This window comes from Ochotona curzoniae, unplaced genomic scaffold (assembly GCF_017591425.1).
Source record: "Ochotona curzoniae isolate NIBS_2020 unplaced genomic scaffold, NIBS_Ocur_1.0 contig_1, whole genome shotgun sequence".
Classification (NCBI taxonomy): Eukaryota; Metazoa; Chordata; class Mammalia; order Lagomorpha; family Ochotonidae; genus Ochotona; species Ochotona curzoniae.
The window spans coordinates 22,136,071-22,153,845 of record NW_024464918.1 but is presented as its reverse complement, the minus strand read 5'-3'; the positions used below and the strand labels follow the sequence as shown (position 1 = coordinate 22,153,845).

Sequence of the window (17,775 nt, the reverse complement as noted above, 5' to 3'; positions counted from 1 at the left end):
CCTTCCTCATCTGCTTTCCCAGGCCACAAGCAGGGAGCTGGATGGGAAGCAGGTTGCCAGGATATGAGTCAGCGCCCATATGGGATCCTGGTGCTTGTAAGGCAAGAACTTTAGCTGCTAGGCTATCGCGCTAGACCCGTATAATGCTATTATGAGAATAATATGAGAACAGTAAAAATCTTCAGAAAAAAAGTTTTAAATTTATTAGTTCAGAAGAGTGGGGTCATACATTGTTTGAAAGACTTTCCAAAAAAGATGCATAAACTTCTTAAATTCTGAAATTTTCTATATTTTCAAGAATTAAGAATTTGCTTTTTGGAGTCCAGACCAAATGTGTCACTTACTGTCCTTATTACTTTATCTAGGTTTTAGTCTTCCATTTCGAATCACTCTTTGGTTGTCCAGGCTAACAGTGAGTAAGTTAGAGAGTATGTGTGTGTTTATACTCTTAAGAATTCCCAAAATGCTCAGGAAAAACTAGTTTTGCTCACACAATCTCTCTCTGTTAATTAGGATATGTGACCTCAAAGAAGACACATTTATTCTTTCTAGAAGCAAAATGACAAAGTTGGGGTATTTAACATGATTGCAGTTCAGCTGAAGCCAGAGACGGATGCCTGAGAGCTTGCGGAAGCTGCTCTGTGCGCTCTCCTGCAGGGCTGGACGGGAAGACGTGCACAGCAGGACTCGACTGACCTTGGACTGTCCAGGAGTCACACAGCTGTGTCCTTGGAAACACAAGCCAAAGACAGGGAAGCGATCACCACCGAGAGCGGGCTTCAGGCAAAAGATGCAAGACCTTTTTCTTTCAAACATTTGCTTCTGCGTTTTTAAATGTGAAAGATTTATAATGAAATCAAATATAATATACAATTGATGAACTGGATGAACAACAATAGACACAGAAGCTCAAGGCATACAAGAAAAGAATCAGAAGCAAGGATGAATGGAAAATGCATAAACGTAAGGATAAAATGATTCATATATTTCATTGAAATTTTTCACTACAAGAAGTTTCTTTTTAGTTTTACTAGTTCCTTCCTGCACAGTTCTGACTCAGTAAATCTAGCATGTCCACTGTACACTTTTCTTCATTTAATAAATTTGTGCAGGAATGAAGTGTTCAGGAATTACGTTCCTATCTGTTATTCTTTGACTTTTTGTGTGTGTGTGTTTGTGTGCAAGAAAATTTACACTTGAAAAAGCCAAATGACTTAAAGCACAAAGAGGTAGGATTTGATCTGTGTGGTTCTAAGTGATGCAGAACAACAGGTGAAAAAAGAAAGAAGTTCATGCAGAACTTCTTAGCAGAATTGTGACAGGAACCAAATCTCCTATCAGAGGTTATTGATATCATTACACAATTATTAATCTGGCAACTTTTAATAAAACTACATACAGTTAAAATTAATCTTTAACAAAACAGAATACAGTAAGAACAAAGAAAGAATGTTTAAATGTCCTTCTCTTCCTTGAATGTAAGCCTACACACTAAAAATCATTAAATAAAACCAGAAAATCCTTTTTGTAGGCTCTAATAAATTATTAATTTAGTTGTAAATTGTAAATTAAAATCACCTTGGCAGGTCACTTTGATGAATGTTCTTATGGATTATCATCAAATTCCACATATCCTCTTGAAAAGAAAAAATAATAAATTATGATTTAGAGTGAACAGAAGTGTCAAGAATGATTACCAAGGTGCTGAACGACACTGAATCACAGTCTTCCTCAGGGTCCCCTGCGTCAGGAGGAAATCAGAGCCGCTGTCTACAGTAGTCACACCTGGCAAGCCATTTATGCATAATTATCTTTTTGAACCCACCAATAAAACTATTACTTGAGTTTATCTTCATGTATTAACTTTCAAAAGTTATTTGTTGGTAAAAACATCTCCAGAACTTAGAACGGTGCCTGGCATTTGGAATGAATTAATATGCATGTTTCCTAATACATTTTTATCTATATTTATATTTGAAAAAAATTGTGAGAGTAAAGATCAAGTCACTTACCCAAATCACTGCTGACACCTTTTAAAGTGACCTGTGAAACATAACTCTCCAGGAATTACCAACCCCCTGCAACACTGCACTGCTCAAGCAGTGGGTACCAGGGCAGATTCGAAGGAAGGTAAAAGATGACTAAAATGCAGTATGCAAATAATAATAATAATAATCTGCTGGAGAAAACGAATACATTCAAGTACAAATAGTTTTTTAAAATGCGAAGGGCCCAGCGGCGTGGCCTAGTGGCTAAAGTCCTCGCCTTGAACACGCCAGAATCCATATGGGTGCCAGTTCTAATCCCGGCAGCTCCACTTCCATCCAGCTCCCTGCTTGTGGCCTGGGAGAGCAGTCGAGGACGGCCCAAAGCCTTGGGACCCTGCACCCGCGTGGAAGACCTGGAAGAAGTTCCTGGCTCCTGGCTTTGGATTGGCATAGCATCGGCCGTAGCGCTCACTTGGGGAGTGAATCATCAGATGGAAGATCTTTCTTACTGTCTCTCCTCCTCTCTGTATATCTGACTTTCCAATAAATAAATAAATCTTTAAAATAAATAAACAAAAAAATAAAAACGCGAAAACTTCTGAGCATTTCTACAAAGCACTGTGAATTACAGAACTTCAAACACTGATTTTTCTTTTTTTTTTTAAGTTTATTTTAGGATTGTATTTTTTTAAGATTTACTTTTATTGCAAAGGCAGAGAGGAGAAGAGACAGCAAGGAAGCTCTTCCATCCAATGGTTCACTCCCAAAGCAATCGCAACGGCTGGATCTGAACCAATCAGAAGCCAGGAGCCAGAAGCTTCTTCTGGGTCTCCCACATGGGTGCAGGGTCCCAAAGTTTTGGGCCATCCTCGACTGCTTTCCCAGGCCATTGGCAGGGAGTTGGATGGGAAGCAGGGCCACTGGGATTAGAACCAGCACCTGTGTATGGGCTCCTGATGCGTTCAAGACAAGGACTTTAACCGCTAGGCTATCGCGCCAGGCCCCAAATAATTTTCTAACTACAGAGCGGTTGTGACTTCTTCAGATAACTATTTAAAAACTTTAAGAAATGGTCGGATCTGCTAGGTTGACAGAATAAGGATGGCTTTGCAGGACAGGAAATAATGACAGAAAGCACATGCATAAGTCTGGGGGTTGTGATACGAGTTTGTCTGAATACAAAATCTCTCACTGGGGACAGTTAAGTGTTTGTCAAGCGCCCGGAGGAGTCAAAGATAGAAGTGAAAGACACATCTGCATTAGAGAAAGACCTACTGCATTTCTTCTGCTTTCAGGCACTGAGAATTCACGCACGAGATCTCAAACATGTCAATAATATAACTAAATCTGTGTTTTTAATAAGTTGCTTAGGCAGGAGTTAGACAATGAAGAAGAGACCACAGTGACAATGGTCATCAATATAATTTAAAAACTCAGGAGAGACATGATGAACAGCTTGTTTATGGAAACTAATCAGTGAAATTGAAGAAAATGAATGGTATAGGAAAAATAATTAAGATTAGAGTATTTAGCAAGTGGACGAAGATGGTGACATGCGGAGATTGCAAGGTTATGAATTCTGAGTGAACGGTGAGCGGACTGCCGGAACAAGAAGGGGCAGACTCTTAAGCCAGGGGATGGACTTGGATTTTAGACACTGACTTGTAAGTACTGACCAAAACTAAACAGAAATCTTTTTGTTTTGTTTTTAAGCAAACAGTTATTTCATTATGAAGCTTGGGAGGAGAAGCGTAACAGAGACATCACTCTGAAACTCAATAGGCTATATGAAACGTTCCCAACGTGGAGGATGCAGTGTAAGAAACGAGGCATTTGGAACATTAAAAAATAATGATATTTAAGAAACAAGCACATGACACAGTCAAATAAACAGATTTCCTCCTCAGCTTGGGAGAGGGCTAGATATATACGTCAGAGAACTCCAGGCACGTGTGGGGAGGTGGAGGCAAGGATATTGACAAGGATTAACACTCCCTACCTCCGCAAGTGCACCGAGTTAAGTAAGCATACATCTGTGTTCAGGAACAGTGTTAAGCAGGATCCAGTCGGCACAGCTCTACGGTCAAAGCACAAGGCAGTGGGGGCAGCAACCTGGCCTACTCACTGCCACGGCAGCACTTATTTTGCATTTATTATGTGTACGATACATGATATTGAAGTAAATAAAACAATTTCCATTTAAAAAAATGAATTTCTACCATTCCTCTCATTCTTTTTAATCAAATCTCATTCCAGGCCCCAATTCCACCTCACTTTCCCCATAAACACCTGCCTAAGCACACAGGCACAGCTCCATTCACTAGCAATAATTTTTTTGATATTTGGCTAACATTTAGCCTAAGGGGAGTTCTTCATTATAATTGCACTGGTTTATTCCATTTAAACTATAGACTAAAAAATTATTTGAGAAGGAAATTTCTGGTCTGGAAATCTCCTTAATGTGCCTGTCCCTACTTTGCACATATACAGTGGCCAGTAATATATTTTGATGGTCTCCCATGCCCCGTCCTCCATTATGCTTATGGTCTTCACCTGGACAAGCATCACAGCTCTTTTGGGTTCTGATGCTATTACCAGCCAAATTTATTTTCCTGAGTCAGAGCAAAGATCTTTTAGGATCTTCATTCAAACTGGGCAGTGGAGCTTCAGATCTGATCTCTAGGATCTCTTTCCTTTACTAATTCAATCCAACAATTATTTCCTGGGTATCTGATAGTATGGGCTATGCACTGTGCTATCACAATGAAATGCAGACATGCAGTCTCTACTTTCATCTGGCTTCATGATTAAGGATAAACAATTTCAGATGGCAACAAATGTTATAATGAAACTATGGCCAGGTGAAGTGATGGAGAATAATAGATGTGGCTGGAAGGGGACAGTATTAATATGGACAGTCATACAACAACTGTCTGGGGAGGTGCCTTCTGGATGTGCTGCAGGCCCAAGCCACAGACACAAGAAAGGAAAGAATATTTCAGCCAGAAATGAGAACGAAGGCTGGGAGCTTGAGAGGACTGCAACCAGCTGCAGCACAAGGATCATTCAGCATCACACTAGGAGTAAGAAGCAGCACAGTCAGGTCAAGGCCCTGTTCTGAGCCTGGAGCAAATGCCACATTTTTAACACATCAGATAGGCAACTCTCAGGGTGAGGACCAAGAAAAAGGAGCCATTTTTACATGTGTGAAACATCCCAAGTAAGGACTGAGAAAACGATTACTGCTCCAATTCCTGTCTTTACTACGAATTACCAAAACAATACTGAGTCAACTGCGATCTAAACCATACTTTATATGTAATGAGTATTATTCTCAGCCTTATTGTTTCCTTCTTGCTGACATGAACAGCGGGGCGGAAGCTGGTAGCTGCAAAACAACCACAATAGGAAATGTCACAACAAAAAGGAAGAGTTTTGACTGTGGAGAAGACTCTTTCTCCAGGCAGGTGATTTGTAATGACTGAGGCAGAGCAATAGTTACTGAACTTGATCCTGGCCAAGAGGCCGAGAAGCGACAGAGCCAATATTACAAGCAAGTCCTTTTCTGAAAATGACTAATAGTAGTTAGGAAAAAATCTTTTAAAATTCCCACCCACTAAAACAAGCACAAAATTAAACAAGCACAAATTTAAAGACTGTGTAGAAGTTTTAAGCAACATCAATGTAACTCAAAACACCTGATCAAGGGTAGGCTTTCAAGAATTTGCTGTGCATTAGAATCACCTGGGGAACTTGTTAAAACGCATGCCCAGAACACTGTTCTCAGGAAGACACAAGATGGAGGAGCCTTTCTTTACATGTTTCTGCAGAGGACTGTGAATCAGGTGAGTGAAAGGCCTCACTGGGGGATCTATGAAGGAGTTAGAGTTAGTTCCACTTCCTCCTAGATGGGAGGAAGCGGAAAGCATTTGTAAGTTTTAAAAAGTGAATTTGTTCTTAAGAAACGTATTTGGGAGATTAACATGGAGTACAGCGAGGCTGTGATATAAATTCAGAGCTACAGGGGCTGGCCTAAGTTGTGCTGGGACCTTGTTCTTGGGGCTGGGAAGGAGGCTGAGAACCATGGGAATGCTCCTGGAGGGGTCACGTCTCACTGTGGGATCCCTTGTGATCAAAGCAAAGGCTTCTGCTGAGACCTAGGTTATCTGAACAGAGAGATTGGGTGCGGTCTCTGATAACCCTGCTAAAAAACAGCCAGAGACGCATGACTCAATCCCCACCATCACTGCCCCTTGCCTCAACTACAGAAATCTCAGTGTTTGACCGGATGTGTCCTCAGAGCCCTTGTCCAAAACCAACAGGTGGTGCCCCCTTCGGCAGCACATATACCAAAACCAACAGGTAACCAGGACTAGCATTTAGCTTTGTGTCCCAGCTCTTCCCAATCTCTCTCTGATCCTGAGATTATTAGATACGTATTATGGAATAATTGGATAGTCATGTGCTCTCCCTCGCAAAGAGTTCAGGGGAATTTATTAAGAATAAATAAATAGAGCAAGATTTTTTTGATTGAAAAAAAATACTATATGGTCATGTGTCACAAACCGTTTCACAAACATTTTAATGCATTGTATTAATTACCAATCAGGAACTAGACATAAGCAAGGACTCAGTGCTTACGTTCCCCTTCTCATGGAGCGCAGGATGAAGTCAAATGCATTTTCAATGATTTCCGTGCCCAGGATGTTTAGGAATTTGGGGAAATCTGGCTCTGGGTTTTTGCCTGAGTCATCTGGCTTCTTATCTGGTTTGTCCTCAGGTTTGTCATCTGAAAAACAAAACAGTTTCAGTGGTGATTTTGCATAACAATCACAAGGGAAATTGTATCTTCCATTCAGGAAGTCCCTAAGGCAAAGGTACACCCACTCACTGTGCAGCCTGCTGTGGTTGTGTTTGTTGAACATTTAATTAATGCCCACTTGGTTGAAGTCTCACGTGCCAGTTGTTTCATTTATTCAAATAAATAAACAACTGGCACATGTGTATCCAGGTAGGCACTGCCTCCATTTTGTGGATGGCAAAAGTAAAAGCTCACAGATCTCAGTGGAAAACAGATGCTTAACATATGGAGCAGGACAGAGACATAGAAAGCCTGGCTTTTCCATGTCACCTTTATTTTATTTATTTATTTTGTTAAGATGTATTTATTTTATTTGGAACGTCAGGATAAGAGAGTTTCCACCTGTCAGTTTACTCCCTAAATGGCTGCAATGGTCAGAGCTGGGTCAGCCCAAAGCCAGGAGCCTGGAGCTTGTCTCCCATGCGGGTGCAGGGTCCCAATGCTCTGGACTGTCCTCGACTGCTTTCCCAGGCCACAAGCAGGGAGCTGGATGGGAAGCTGGGCGACCGGGATTAGAACCGGAGCCTGCGCGGTATGGCCGGTGCTAACAGAGCATTAGTCTGTCAGGCCTCTGAGCCGGCCCTGCTCGCGTCTGCTTTGTAATGTAATTCCTTTGTCTACAAAGTAAATATGAAAACAAGGACGAATGTTGAGCACACACCTATGACAGACAACCTCCTTGCGTTGTTTTGGATTCGCCCTTCCAACAACTCCATGAGGTAAACCAAATTATTATCCTAACTTAACGACAAAAAAAAAAAAAAAATTAAACCTGAGACTTAAAAAAGCTGTTTGGAAAGCACAGCTACCCTGCCACAGTCTTTGGGCCTGTTCCTCAGCGTTAGACCGGTTCCGTTCGGCAGCGTTGTCTCCACTGAGGCGCCGCCTTCCGCCAGGCTGCGTGAGGGACGTGAAGGACGCGGTGGCGTGCCTGGTGCGCATGCGCAGTGTGTAAGCGGCTTCTCTGCCCCTGGAAGGCGACGGGACCACGGGCCGCCTGCAGGGGGTGCTGTAGTGCGATGGTTTCGCCCGGGAAACCTTCTTCTCCATGCGAGGCCTACAGCAGCTGCCATCGCCAAGGCCAGTGAAGCGGTGTGCAAGTCTGAGAGGACAAAATCGATGAGGAGCACTCGGGCTGTGGTCCCCGAACACTGGGCTTCAGGAACCGGACAGTTCTGCACGGTGGCGTTGGCCTCACCAGCTTCATCTGCATCAAGCACCAGTAGCTGCTCACAGGCAGAGAGGGCTTTTCTAAAGATTTTGCAGCGGGGGTTTACAATCTAAAAATGCAAGATGACTCCCAAACGGAGCCTGCAGGTGCCTGTCGTCCTTGTCAAACACTTTTGTCCCCAACAGCCTTGTCACTTTCCTCGACAGCTCACGGCTCTGAGACAGAAGAAACTGGGCTTAAGACTCGATGCCCACAAGGTGGCAGCTGTAACGTATTGTGGGGATGTGGGTGGATGGCCCTTACTGGGACCTGAGGGGTTTCAGGCTCGTGGACCCGGTCAGCCCTCTGCAGGCTGTCTGGGAAGGCTACGAGGTGATGGCTGTGGACGAGGCCTGTGAAGTGACATCGGCTGGGAAGCTCGGAGGTCTTGGACTGTTCACTGAGGCAAGTCGGTGGGAGTGGTTGTGGGAAGCCATACAGTTGGGTCGGATGGCATGGGTCTGTGATGAGCACCGCTCCTCGGTTAGCAAGGCCATGAGGAGTTTCTGGTTGCGAGGCAAGGCCTGGCAGAATGTCTGGTCACCTCATTGCTGCCTCACCCCATTGTATGGACACTCAATCACCTCTCTGATGTTTCATAGAATTCCCCTGGTGTTTTTCTGCAAATGTGAAATGATTCCTGTAACTGGTATAACACCTCAAACTGATCAATCATGTTATGGTAAAAGCAGCTTTAGCAACTTAAGGCAATGAAACACAGCTAAAATCATACAATGGTATAATTGAGCCCACAATGTCTCCAAATATCCTGCTATGTGCCCACCTTTTCCCTGAAGCTTGCCCTAATGTAAGTCATGGTTTCATTAAGAAATGGTTTGACAATATCTTGGAACAGATGGCTATCATGGAGGTACAAATGTTTACCATGCGTCTGGAACTGTTACAACACATGAAATGACACATTTTATTTTCTCACCACGGAAAGCAGAAATTATACAGGGTATTTTCTAAAGGGAGACAAATGTGAACCCACCCAAAATGGCTTAAAATTTCTACCTTATATTGGCACTTACATTTAGGGAAAGAAAACAGTTTTTTAAAGATAAAGGGCAGTTTTTCTGTAAAGGCCCTTTGTTTGTAGATTGGCTGAGTTGCCCTGATCCCTTTCACTGCCCTTTAACAAATAAGCAAAAAAAAAAAAAAACCAATTAAATCAGCACTAAGAACAAAAACAATTGAATCAGTATTAGGTGAAAGTAATGGTAATTAATGCATGATTGATTATTTAATGAATAATAGCTTGTTAAATATTTTCTGTGTAGTAAAATAATGTTTTTTAGGATTGATTTTGTAATCATTCTTTTATAATGAAGTAAAAATGAAACAATTGGATGTTGTGCAAAAGCTTGTGATGACTTATGTATAAACATAGAAGGCAGCTTTTCTGAGTTGTCCATTATGAGCATCATGCCATAATGGTCCACGTCTCGTCCCTTCCCTCCTTCCCTCCTCATGCATCCTTCACAAGCTCTTGAGTCAGCCAGAGCTGGTCTACAGGAAGTGGTGATGTGGCTGTTTAAGTTCCACTGGGACCTCGAGGTGTGGCTTCTCAGAGCCTCACAGTGAGGAGGAACAGTGGGAGGAGCAGGTGATGGAATGTTGCTGGGAGCCTGACTGAGGACTGGGCCTTCTCTGAAACCTCAGATCTAGGAGGCTGGTTGTTTCAGTTAGAATGTGCAGTGATAGTCAAGCAAGAACAAAGAAACTGTAAACCGAGATTAAAAGGGGTTAGAGAAATAAACCAGAACGCCATGATGTTGAAATAGGATGATTCATATCACAACTCTGGGCCAAAAAGAGATGAATTTGGTTTATAATGTTTATGTAATCTTAAGACTATTACAAGAAGCCAGGAATATGGTTAATATACAAACTGGTGAAAATAAAAACGAAAACATCCAAATTCTGGAGTTAGGGACAAAGGTAATTCAAAGCCATGTCCATCTGGTAGTAAGTGTTGGATTTTTAGGCAGTCTTTGAAGATAGTCTTTGATAGAAAAGTTAAATCATTTGCACTGCCCTGGTAAAATGGACAAGTATAATGTTTTACTATATATAATTATTTAGGATTTATAATATATAATTGTTGTGATGAGAAATTCTGTAACTTATGTATCCCCTAATAGTTTCATAATTAGTAACTTTACACATCCGCAGTTTTCCCCATGAACACTGCCACCTGTACTTTTTAGCTCACTGGAGTGAGAAACAGAAATATTTGATTTGCGGATGAGCTCATAAAGAACAAGAGATGTGTTTTGTAAGAGCAGGCTTGTCATACTTAAGTCTTAATTAGGTGCCATTTAGAATGAGGGCCCAGGATCCAGCAGGTAAGAGTGATGCTGTATAAGCGTCCCGGACATGCTTTGGACTGTCTTTCATGGTCTTTATTTTTCAGGTGAAGAGATGAATGACGCTGTGACACCAACTATTTGTGCCCTCTGCTCTGGAGCCTGGTGATGGGATGAGGTAGGACATTGGTCTTTTTAAAATTCTGTTGTAGCATGACAACTAATGATGCTGGATTTGGTAAATAAAAATATAGGATGCTCAGTTAAATTTAAATTTCAGGTAAACAACAGATACTTTAGTAATAGAAGAGTGATCCAGGAAATATTCAGTATTTACTTAATCCACTAAGTGATCAGTTCATTGCTTTCCTGAAGAGTATCTGGATTTCTCATATTTTATCTGGTAGCTTTACCATCAGTTTTGGCAAGAAATTCTGTTTCTTAGACAGTATGCTTCCATGGCTTTGGAGGAGGAATGTGCAACTAGCTTTTCTGTATGGGACTGTCCGCTTGTGTCATCCTAAAACAGACTAGTAGCAAAAAAAAAATTGTCATTTCATTCTGCAAGCATTTTATTGTTTGCTATGCCATAACGAAAGATTTGACAGGAACGTAATCTGGAATCTATAATCCAAATCATTGCATTTAATTGTGACCAGTAATCATACTAATGAAGGATTCATTTTGCTGCCAGTATTGTGCTAATATAGTTTTTGCTGAGTTCAGGTTTAAAAAAATATAAACTTGACTGTCATATTCATGGCCAGACAGTGCCTAGGATAGGTTTGTTTTCATCACAGCAAGAAGGACACACAACCTGGATTTGTGGGATACCTGCTGTGCAAGAATTAGCTTAGAGCTTTCATCACTTGCTTTAATCCGTGTTCAGCTCCCATTTGGTTTCACAGATTTGAGAGAAACTACAGATACTTAGGGAAATAAAATGACTCATCTAAAGTCACTCATTTAGAAAGGGGCTGTGCTAGGATTTGTACCTGGATTTGTTTTAACTCCATAGAGCATGTTGCTCATATTTTATAAAACTACATCCAAGCCTGTGTTCTCTAAAGACGGTGACTAAATGCGAAGCTGTTGATTGTTTGCATGGCAGGCTATTTTCTGCTCTGTTTTCATCTACATTTTCCCATTGCAATATTCCTTTATATATCTATTGTGTATATATGTCACCTACCACAGTACAGACCTAAAGTATACTCACAATAAGGGTTTACTGTATTATTGTTAATAATGCTTTATAATGCACTTTCTCCTTGAGTGGTTTAGGAGATACTGGTTCTTTGTTTTTAAGTCAGGATGGGTGTTTGGTACTGTACTTAGGACACAGGATGTACCAAGGAGTGTCTGCATTTGGGTACCTGCTCCACAGCTACCAATGGATGTGCTTCCAGTGAGACGGCAAACAGTGACTTGGATGCTCAGAGCCTTTCCATCCATATGGGGGACCTGGATGCAGTTCTGGGCTCCTGGCTTTTTGTGACCCTGTCCCACTCTTAGGGGCATTTAGGGACTGAGCTAGAAGGTAGAAAAAGCGCTTCTCTCAAGCTCTCTCGTGTGCAGGCATGCACATGTTCTCGCTCTTTCTGCGTCACTGAATTTCAAACTAAATCCAACATTTGCAAAATGTTGTTTTCAAATATGATATGGAATACCCTTTACTTTCATTGCATAGTGGTCTGAATTTCTGAGTCAATGGGATTTTGAAATTCTGAACAAGGATTATTGCTGATCTCAGTACAGTTTTTGTATTATAAAGTGATTATAACCATGAGGTGAATAATTTTTCCATTTAACAGATGAATAAATGGGCCTTCTAAGTAGTGAACTAATTGAGCCATGTTTTCAGAGTTTGTGAGAAGTTGAACAGAGAGTTGATCTATGGCATAAAAACCTCACCTTTCGTATCACTAGGTGTTAGGAATAAAGTGAGCAAGTAACAAGGCTGGAGTAATCCTGTTGGGAATGCCAGGCTCTGTGTTACATCAGCAGACTGACTGTGGTCCAAGGAAGTACGTTCTATCAAATCATTCAAAGGACTCTTATCAAATTTGCATTCTCCTTGTTTTCGGACCCATCATTCCAAATAGCTATAAGTTAAAACCCACAATCTTTTACCAACAATCCATTACCAACAATGGCAACAAACAAGACAAAACAAAAACAACAGCAACAAAAATACACTACCTTCTGTCTTCTCTGTGTGATTAAGCAGATATGATAAAATACATGCTCAGCTTTAACTAAAAAGAATCTAGCAATACTTCTTCTTGTATCTATGCTCCTGTCACTTTACCTGTGTAACCTCAGTTAATGAACCTGTAAAAGCACAAGTGATAAAACTAAGTGTTCACTTAATTGGATTTCTGTGAGAATTTAGACGTTTGTAACTGTTAACACTTAGAATTAATATTTACTGGGTACTTATTATCGACCAGGTACTATTTTGCCTTGTTTCTTCTATTTAATTTTCATGATACCTTTCTAAGAAAGTTAATTGTTAATGTGTTCTTTTACATGTGAGGGCTAAACAAGTTAAATAGCATGCCTGAAGTCATGTTTCTGGTTAGAGGTGCAAGCAGGCATAGGAGTCTTATTCTACAATACGTATTTTTCACAACTGAAAATTATTTGTTACAATCATGAAAAAGTAACATGGACTCCAGCCCTCAAGGAACTAGCAACTTAGTAGTGTCACTGTATCATAGGAATGCATATTTATGTGTGCATTCCAAACTTCATATAAAGTCTTCATACATTCACATAGGATTGAGTCAATAGCTGAAATAAATTTTAAGAAAAATCTTAGTGGCAGTCCTTGATCTGTTCTTTCTGTGGTGTCCAAAGGCTTCCATGTTCTGGATTATTGTCAACTTCTTCCCTTCACTGCTGTCTGCTACCCAGTCCACGCACTGTGATCAGGAGCACTTACCTGCATGGCAGGTCAGGATTAAGGCACACATTGCCAGGACAAGTGTCAGCCGAAGTACTGAGACAGCCATTCTTGGATCACTGGGTATTGGCGCAGATAAATTGCTCAGCTGCCCCTGAAGCTTTGCTCCATTTATAAGCATATACAGATGACCTCATCTACTGTGGCATGTAGGTTGTTGCACAAGATGTCAGCATACCTCGCTCTTGGATCTCTACTAACGAGCCCTTTCTGATCGTTCCAACCAAGTTTTTTTTTTTTTATATATATTGGAAAAGAAAAAAATTCTCTTGGTTTTCAAGTGTGTTCTCCTTTAGAAATGGCATTGGAATAATACTTTTACAAGTAGCTCCATTACCAACATGGGCAATTAGATGGTATCAGACAGAGTTACTCTTTTGTGCCACGAACAGCCATAAATCAGGTTGGCAAGGTGTGCCCGCTCTCATCTCTGTACCCTTGGCTGCTTTCCTCGTGCTCTGAGATAAGTACTTGACTCCTCATGGGCATGTCCTTTCACATACTCTTGCCTTTTATCAAACTTCATGTTCCTGGACTAGCCCTTCCATTATTTCCACTGGGAGCATTCTGACTTCTATCAGTCTCGTGTAGAAATAACCCATATCCTAGGTAGTTTGTTGGTTCATCATGTACCCCATAGGATCCTTGACCCAACTGACCTACTTAATTAAACAATTGTCAGGGGTCCTACAGGGCTCAAGATGAACCAACAAGCTATCTGGAATAGGGCAGAATGGTTACCGCTAAAGTTACACAGAGAAGGTTTTTTTTCTACCATAGATTTGCTTTCTAATAATTTTAAAGTGCACAATGCATTTTTATTATCTGTAGTATCATGTTACACAAGTATTATCTTGAGGTTATTTCTCTTGTCTAGGTGAAATTTTCTTTCATGTAACTAAAATCTTTCCCATCACCAACAAGTTTCTAGAAACCACCGATCTCTGTAGAGATTTCTATTAGATTTAGATTGCACATGTAATTGAGATAGTTTTCTTGTGTGTCCTCTGGATTCATCCAGGTTGTCACAAATGACAACTTCTTAAGGATGAAAGGTATAACATATATGGAAACATTCTCTTTATCTGTTGATGGTTATGTTGGCCAATTCCTAGTTTGGACATCTCTTAAGGGTACAATGTTTGATTAGTTTTTGAGTCTGTAAGGAGCCTACTACTTGGCGCTGCTCTCAGCCTTACTTTCTTAGGAAATTTATTTTTATTCTTGCACAACAAATAACGTGATTTTTTTGATGAGTCTGATGGGTGCTTATTTTAAATATTTGTGCCGATAGGGTGTGAGCTTCTTGAGGATAAGATTATGTTTTTCAGAGCTGAAAATATATTACATATGTGGTGGCATGTAGCAAACTTAAAGTAAGAAAGAAGGAGAACAGTAAAGAAAGGATGAAAGGAAAGAGAACAGTCATTTGGGATTTTGAGAGTTGAGTCTAGCTTCTGTCTCCCATTGAAGTGGTCCCTAAACCTTTTACATAGTCTCCCTTGAAGTCTGTGTTTCCACCTGAAAAGGCCATGAAACATAGTTAATTGGATTAAACTCATTTATACTTCATGAAATGGAATGCTGGGTTAGTGATACTGCCATGTACCTTGGGGTATAAATGACTACTTTTGGTTGCAAATAAGAGGATCAAATTTGAAGTCTAGATGGCACTGGATATTGTAGAGTGCTCTAAATTCCACCCATTTGAATGAGGACATTGTAGTAAGGTTAGTCAACTGGTAGCCTGACTAAGATGTAACACCTTGCACCAGAGGACCATATTATAACAACAAAACTGAGGCGTGATAAGAAGGCTTGTAGTCTAGTGTCTCAGGAAGAGTTTTCTTTGTCCCCAATTAGGATTCATCACAAGGTACCAAACTATTGCTAGAAAGGAAACCGGTAGAAATCTGTTTGCACCCAGTGTGGAATTTCTTTACAAGGCCTGTTCAGTATTCCCAATAAGATTGTCCCTGTCTCTGCTATACAAAATGTTGTAATCTAGTGGTGGTCATCCACATTAGAAAACTTCAGAGTTAGATTTCTGCCTTTAGAGCCTTTCTTTATGACCCAGCACTCTGGTTCTCCAAGGAGCTAGCTGAGAAGTCACATCTGTGTACCTTCTTTTATCAATGGCATGGATTCCAATATGTAGCTATGTTTGCCTGGGAGAAGTTAATAGCTGATGATATGCTGTAAGGTAGCAGACTTTTTAAATGTACCACAGCAGCTCTGTATGGCCAAGTGGAGGCACTAAATTTGATCTTAAGATAGAACCATATTGGCTTCTTAGAGGTGTCAACTAGATGGTGTGTGCAAACAGAACCTAAATAAGTTTCATTTGAACTTTATTGATTTTTTTTTATGTGGTCCCGATTAAATGCCTTGAAGGCCCTGGCCCTTCATTTCTCTGCTTGCTGTTTTTTTTTTTTTTTTTTTTTAATTTAATTCCCTTTGCTCTGTTAATTTGTTCCTCCTGGTTTTACGTCTCAGCTAGAATGTCTCTTTTTGGGTGAAAACTTCTTTAACCTTCTAATTGAGCTGAATAATCTTTTATATTCTATATTCTTTCTAACACTTGCATATTTTTCAATCATGGGGTGGAGGAGAGAGCGAGAGGAAGAGAGGAAGAAAGAAAGAAAGAAAGAAAGGAGGAGGAGGATAAGAGAGGAGAGGAATGGAGATCTTCTATCATCTGCTGGCTCATTCCTCCAATACCTGCAACGTCATTGACAAGGCTAAGCCAAAGGTGGGAACTATGAACCCAACACATTCTTCCTTGTGGGTGGCCAGTGCCCAGTTACTTGATCCATTATCAGCACCTCCTAGTGTCTAAGTTAGTGGGAAATGGGAGTCAGGACATGAGCTGGAAGTTGAATCTAAATATTCTAGTGTGGGATGCAGGCATCTTAACTGCTAAACAAAATACTTGCTCCTATCATATAAGTATTTTTGGTTGATTATTTAATGCTTCTTTTCCAAGGAGGTATTAAAATCAGGAGGTAAGGATTCTGAACTATTCTGTTGACTAGTTGAACTCCCATTTATAGGATGGTGGATTGTGAGCAGAAGATTCCCAAAAGGCATGAACTGAATAAATGAATACAGTTGTAAAGCGCAGCCTGGAGTTCTCGAATGGTTTAGAAGTTACGATCCTTGTGATGCTAGCAAAAGCTTGCTTACATGCTGAAGCTCCTTGTCCTCACCTGTGAAACTGGGACATAATATAACTCTCTGCATATTTATCTGCCATGGGTTAAGAATCTCAGATCTAACAGATAAAATGCCTGGTGGACTGTAAGTAGTATTTATTGTGTGTCTTATTAGTAACAGCTAAGGAAATGAAGTGCATCCTCTACTGATCTAAACAAAGGAGTTTGATCTTACATAGAAGAGAAATAGAGATAATGAAAGAGGGTCTTATCCAGGCAAGGAAAATAAGATAACATCCTTCAAGTAGAACACTGTTGCTGCTTGGTAGAAAGGTGTAGAAATAAAAGGTATAAGGAGTGCTTTAATGCTTATGGAGATTTCTGTACTTAATGGAAAGTTACCATTTTTTTTTCAGGAAAAGAAGGAAGTATAGTTTGGAATGGTGGTCACTTTGGGGAGATTTCAGTGAGTCCTTTAGTAGTTAAATGCACAAGCTTTCAGGTCTTGTAGAATTCCATTTGAGTTTTGTGCTTGCCTCTAACAAGTTGTGTGAATCTGTGACTTAAAATATTTCCTGATTACTCTGTACCTTGAATCCAGTGTCTGTAAAGGGGGACATAATGATATCTTTCAAATTTGTTAGAAATGTTGAATGAGGAAATATATGCAATCAACATGGTGCCTTGAGCACATTAAGGAAGAAATAAAGGATTGTTCTAAACCTATTCTGTTCTATTCTATTCTATGCTATGCTATGCTATGCTATCCTATCCTATCCTATCCACTTTGTTGTCCCTGAGAAGGGAGTTAGTCATTCAAGCAATTTTAGAACTATTAATGATAGGTTGCCTACTCTGACCTGGTACCAAATTAAATATTAGCAAAGCTATTGGAAGATTACCACTATCATCCCCATTTTGTATAAGGAAATTCAAAGTTGGAGAGAAGTTATTTGTTCATAGGCATAAATCATCAATGAGGCAGAGTGAGAACATGTGAACAGGTTGCATTTGTGCTCTTATGTATTATGTTGTATTGGTGTATTCTGGGCAGTTATTACTGGTTTAAAGCCTGGGCCAAGCAAGGAACACTGCAGTCACCAAGCCTGTTTGTCCACAGATTCATCCCTGTGTGTCCTCTTTTATATCATTGGCTTCTATGTGAAGTTCTGGTCCACCACATTCATCTGTGCTTTAGCTCACTGGAGCCTGTCAAACAAGCATGCAGGCAACACAGTAACTTCTTGCTCCTTGGAAGACAATGAATTAGAGTTAGTGATA

General features: G+C 40.5%; 1 protein-coding gene across 1 annotated transcript; it reads right to left on the bottom strand.

Moving 5' to 3' along the window:
* Positions 1-1,605: 1,605 nt before the first annotated feature.
* Positions 1,606-13,388, bottom strand: CUNH5orf46 (chromosome unknown C5orf46 homolog). Its single transcript, XM_040975948.1, has 3 exons — positions 13,319-13,388; positions 6,630-6,777; positions 1,606-1,636 (listed from the first exon to the last, which is right to left on the bottom strand). Exons 1-3 carry the CDS (start codon positions 13,386-13,388, stop codon positions 1,606-1,608), a joined length of 249 nt encoding a protein of 82 aa, XP_040831882.1.
* Positions 13,389-17,775: the final 4,387 nt, after the last annotated feature.

Coding starts and splice junctions, on each gene's coding strand:
- CUNH5orf46 (XM_040975948.1), bottom strand. CDS start 13,388: ATGGCTGTCTCAGTACTTCGGCTGACACTTGTCCTGGCAATGTGTGCC. Junction 6,778..13,318: donor AATCCTGACCTGCCATGCAG/GTAAGTGCTCCT, acceptor TTTGTTTTTCAG/ATGACAAACCTGAGGACAAA. Junction 1,637..6,629: donor CGCTCCATGAGAAGGGGAAC/GTAAGCACTGAG, acceptor TTTCTTTTCAAG/AGGATATGTGGAATTTGATG.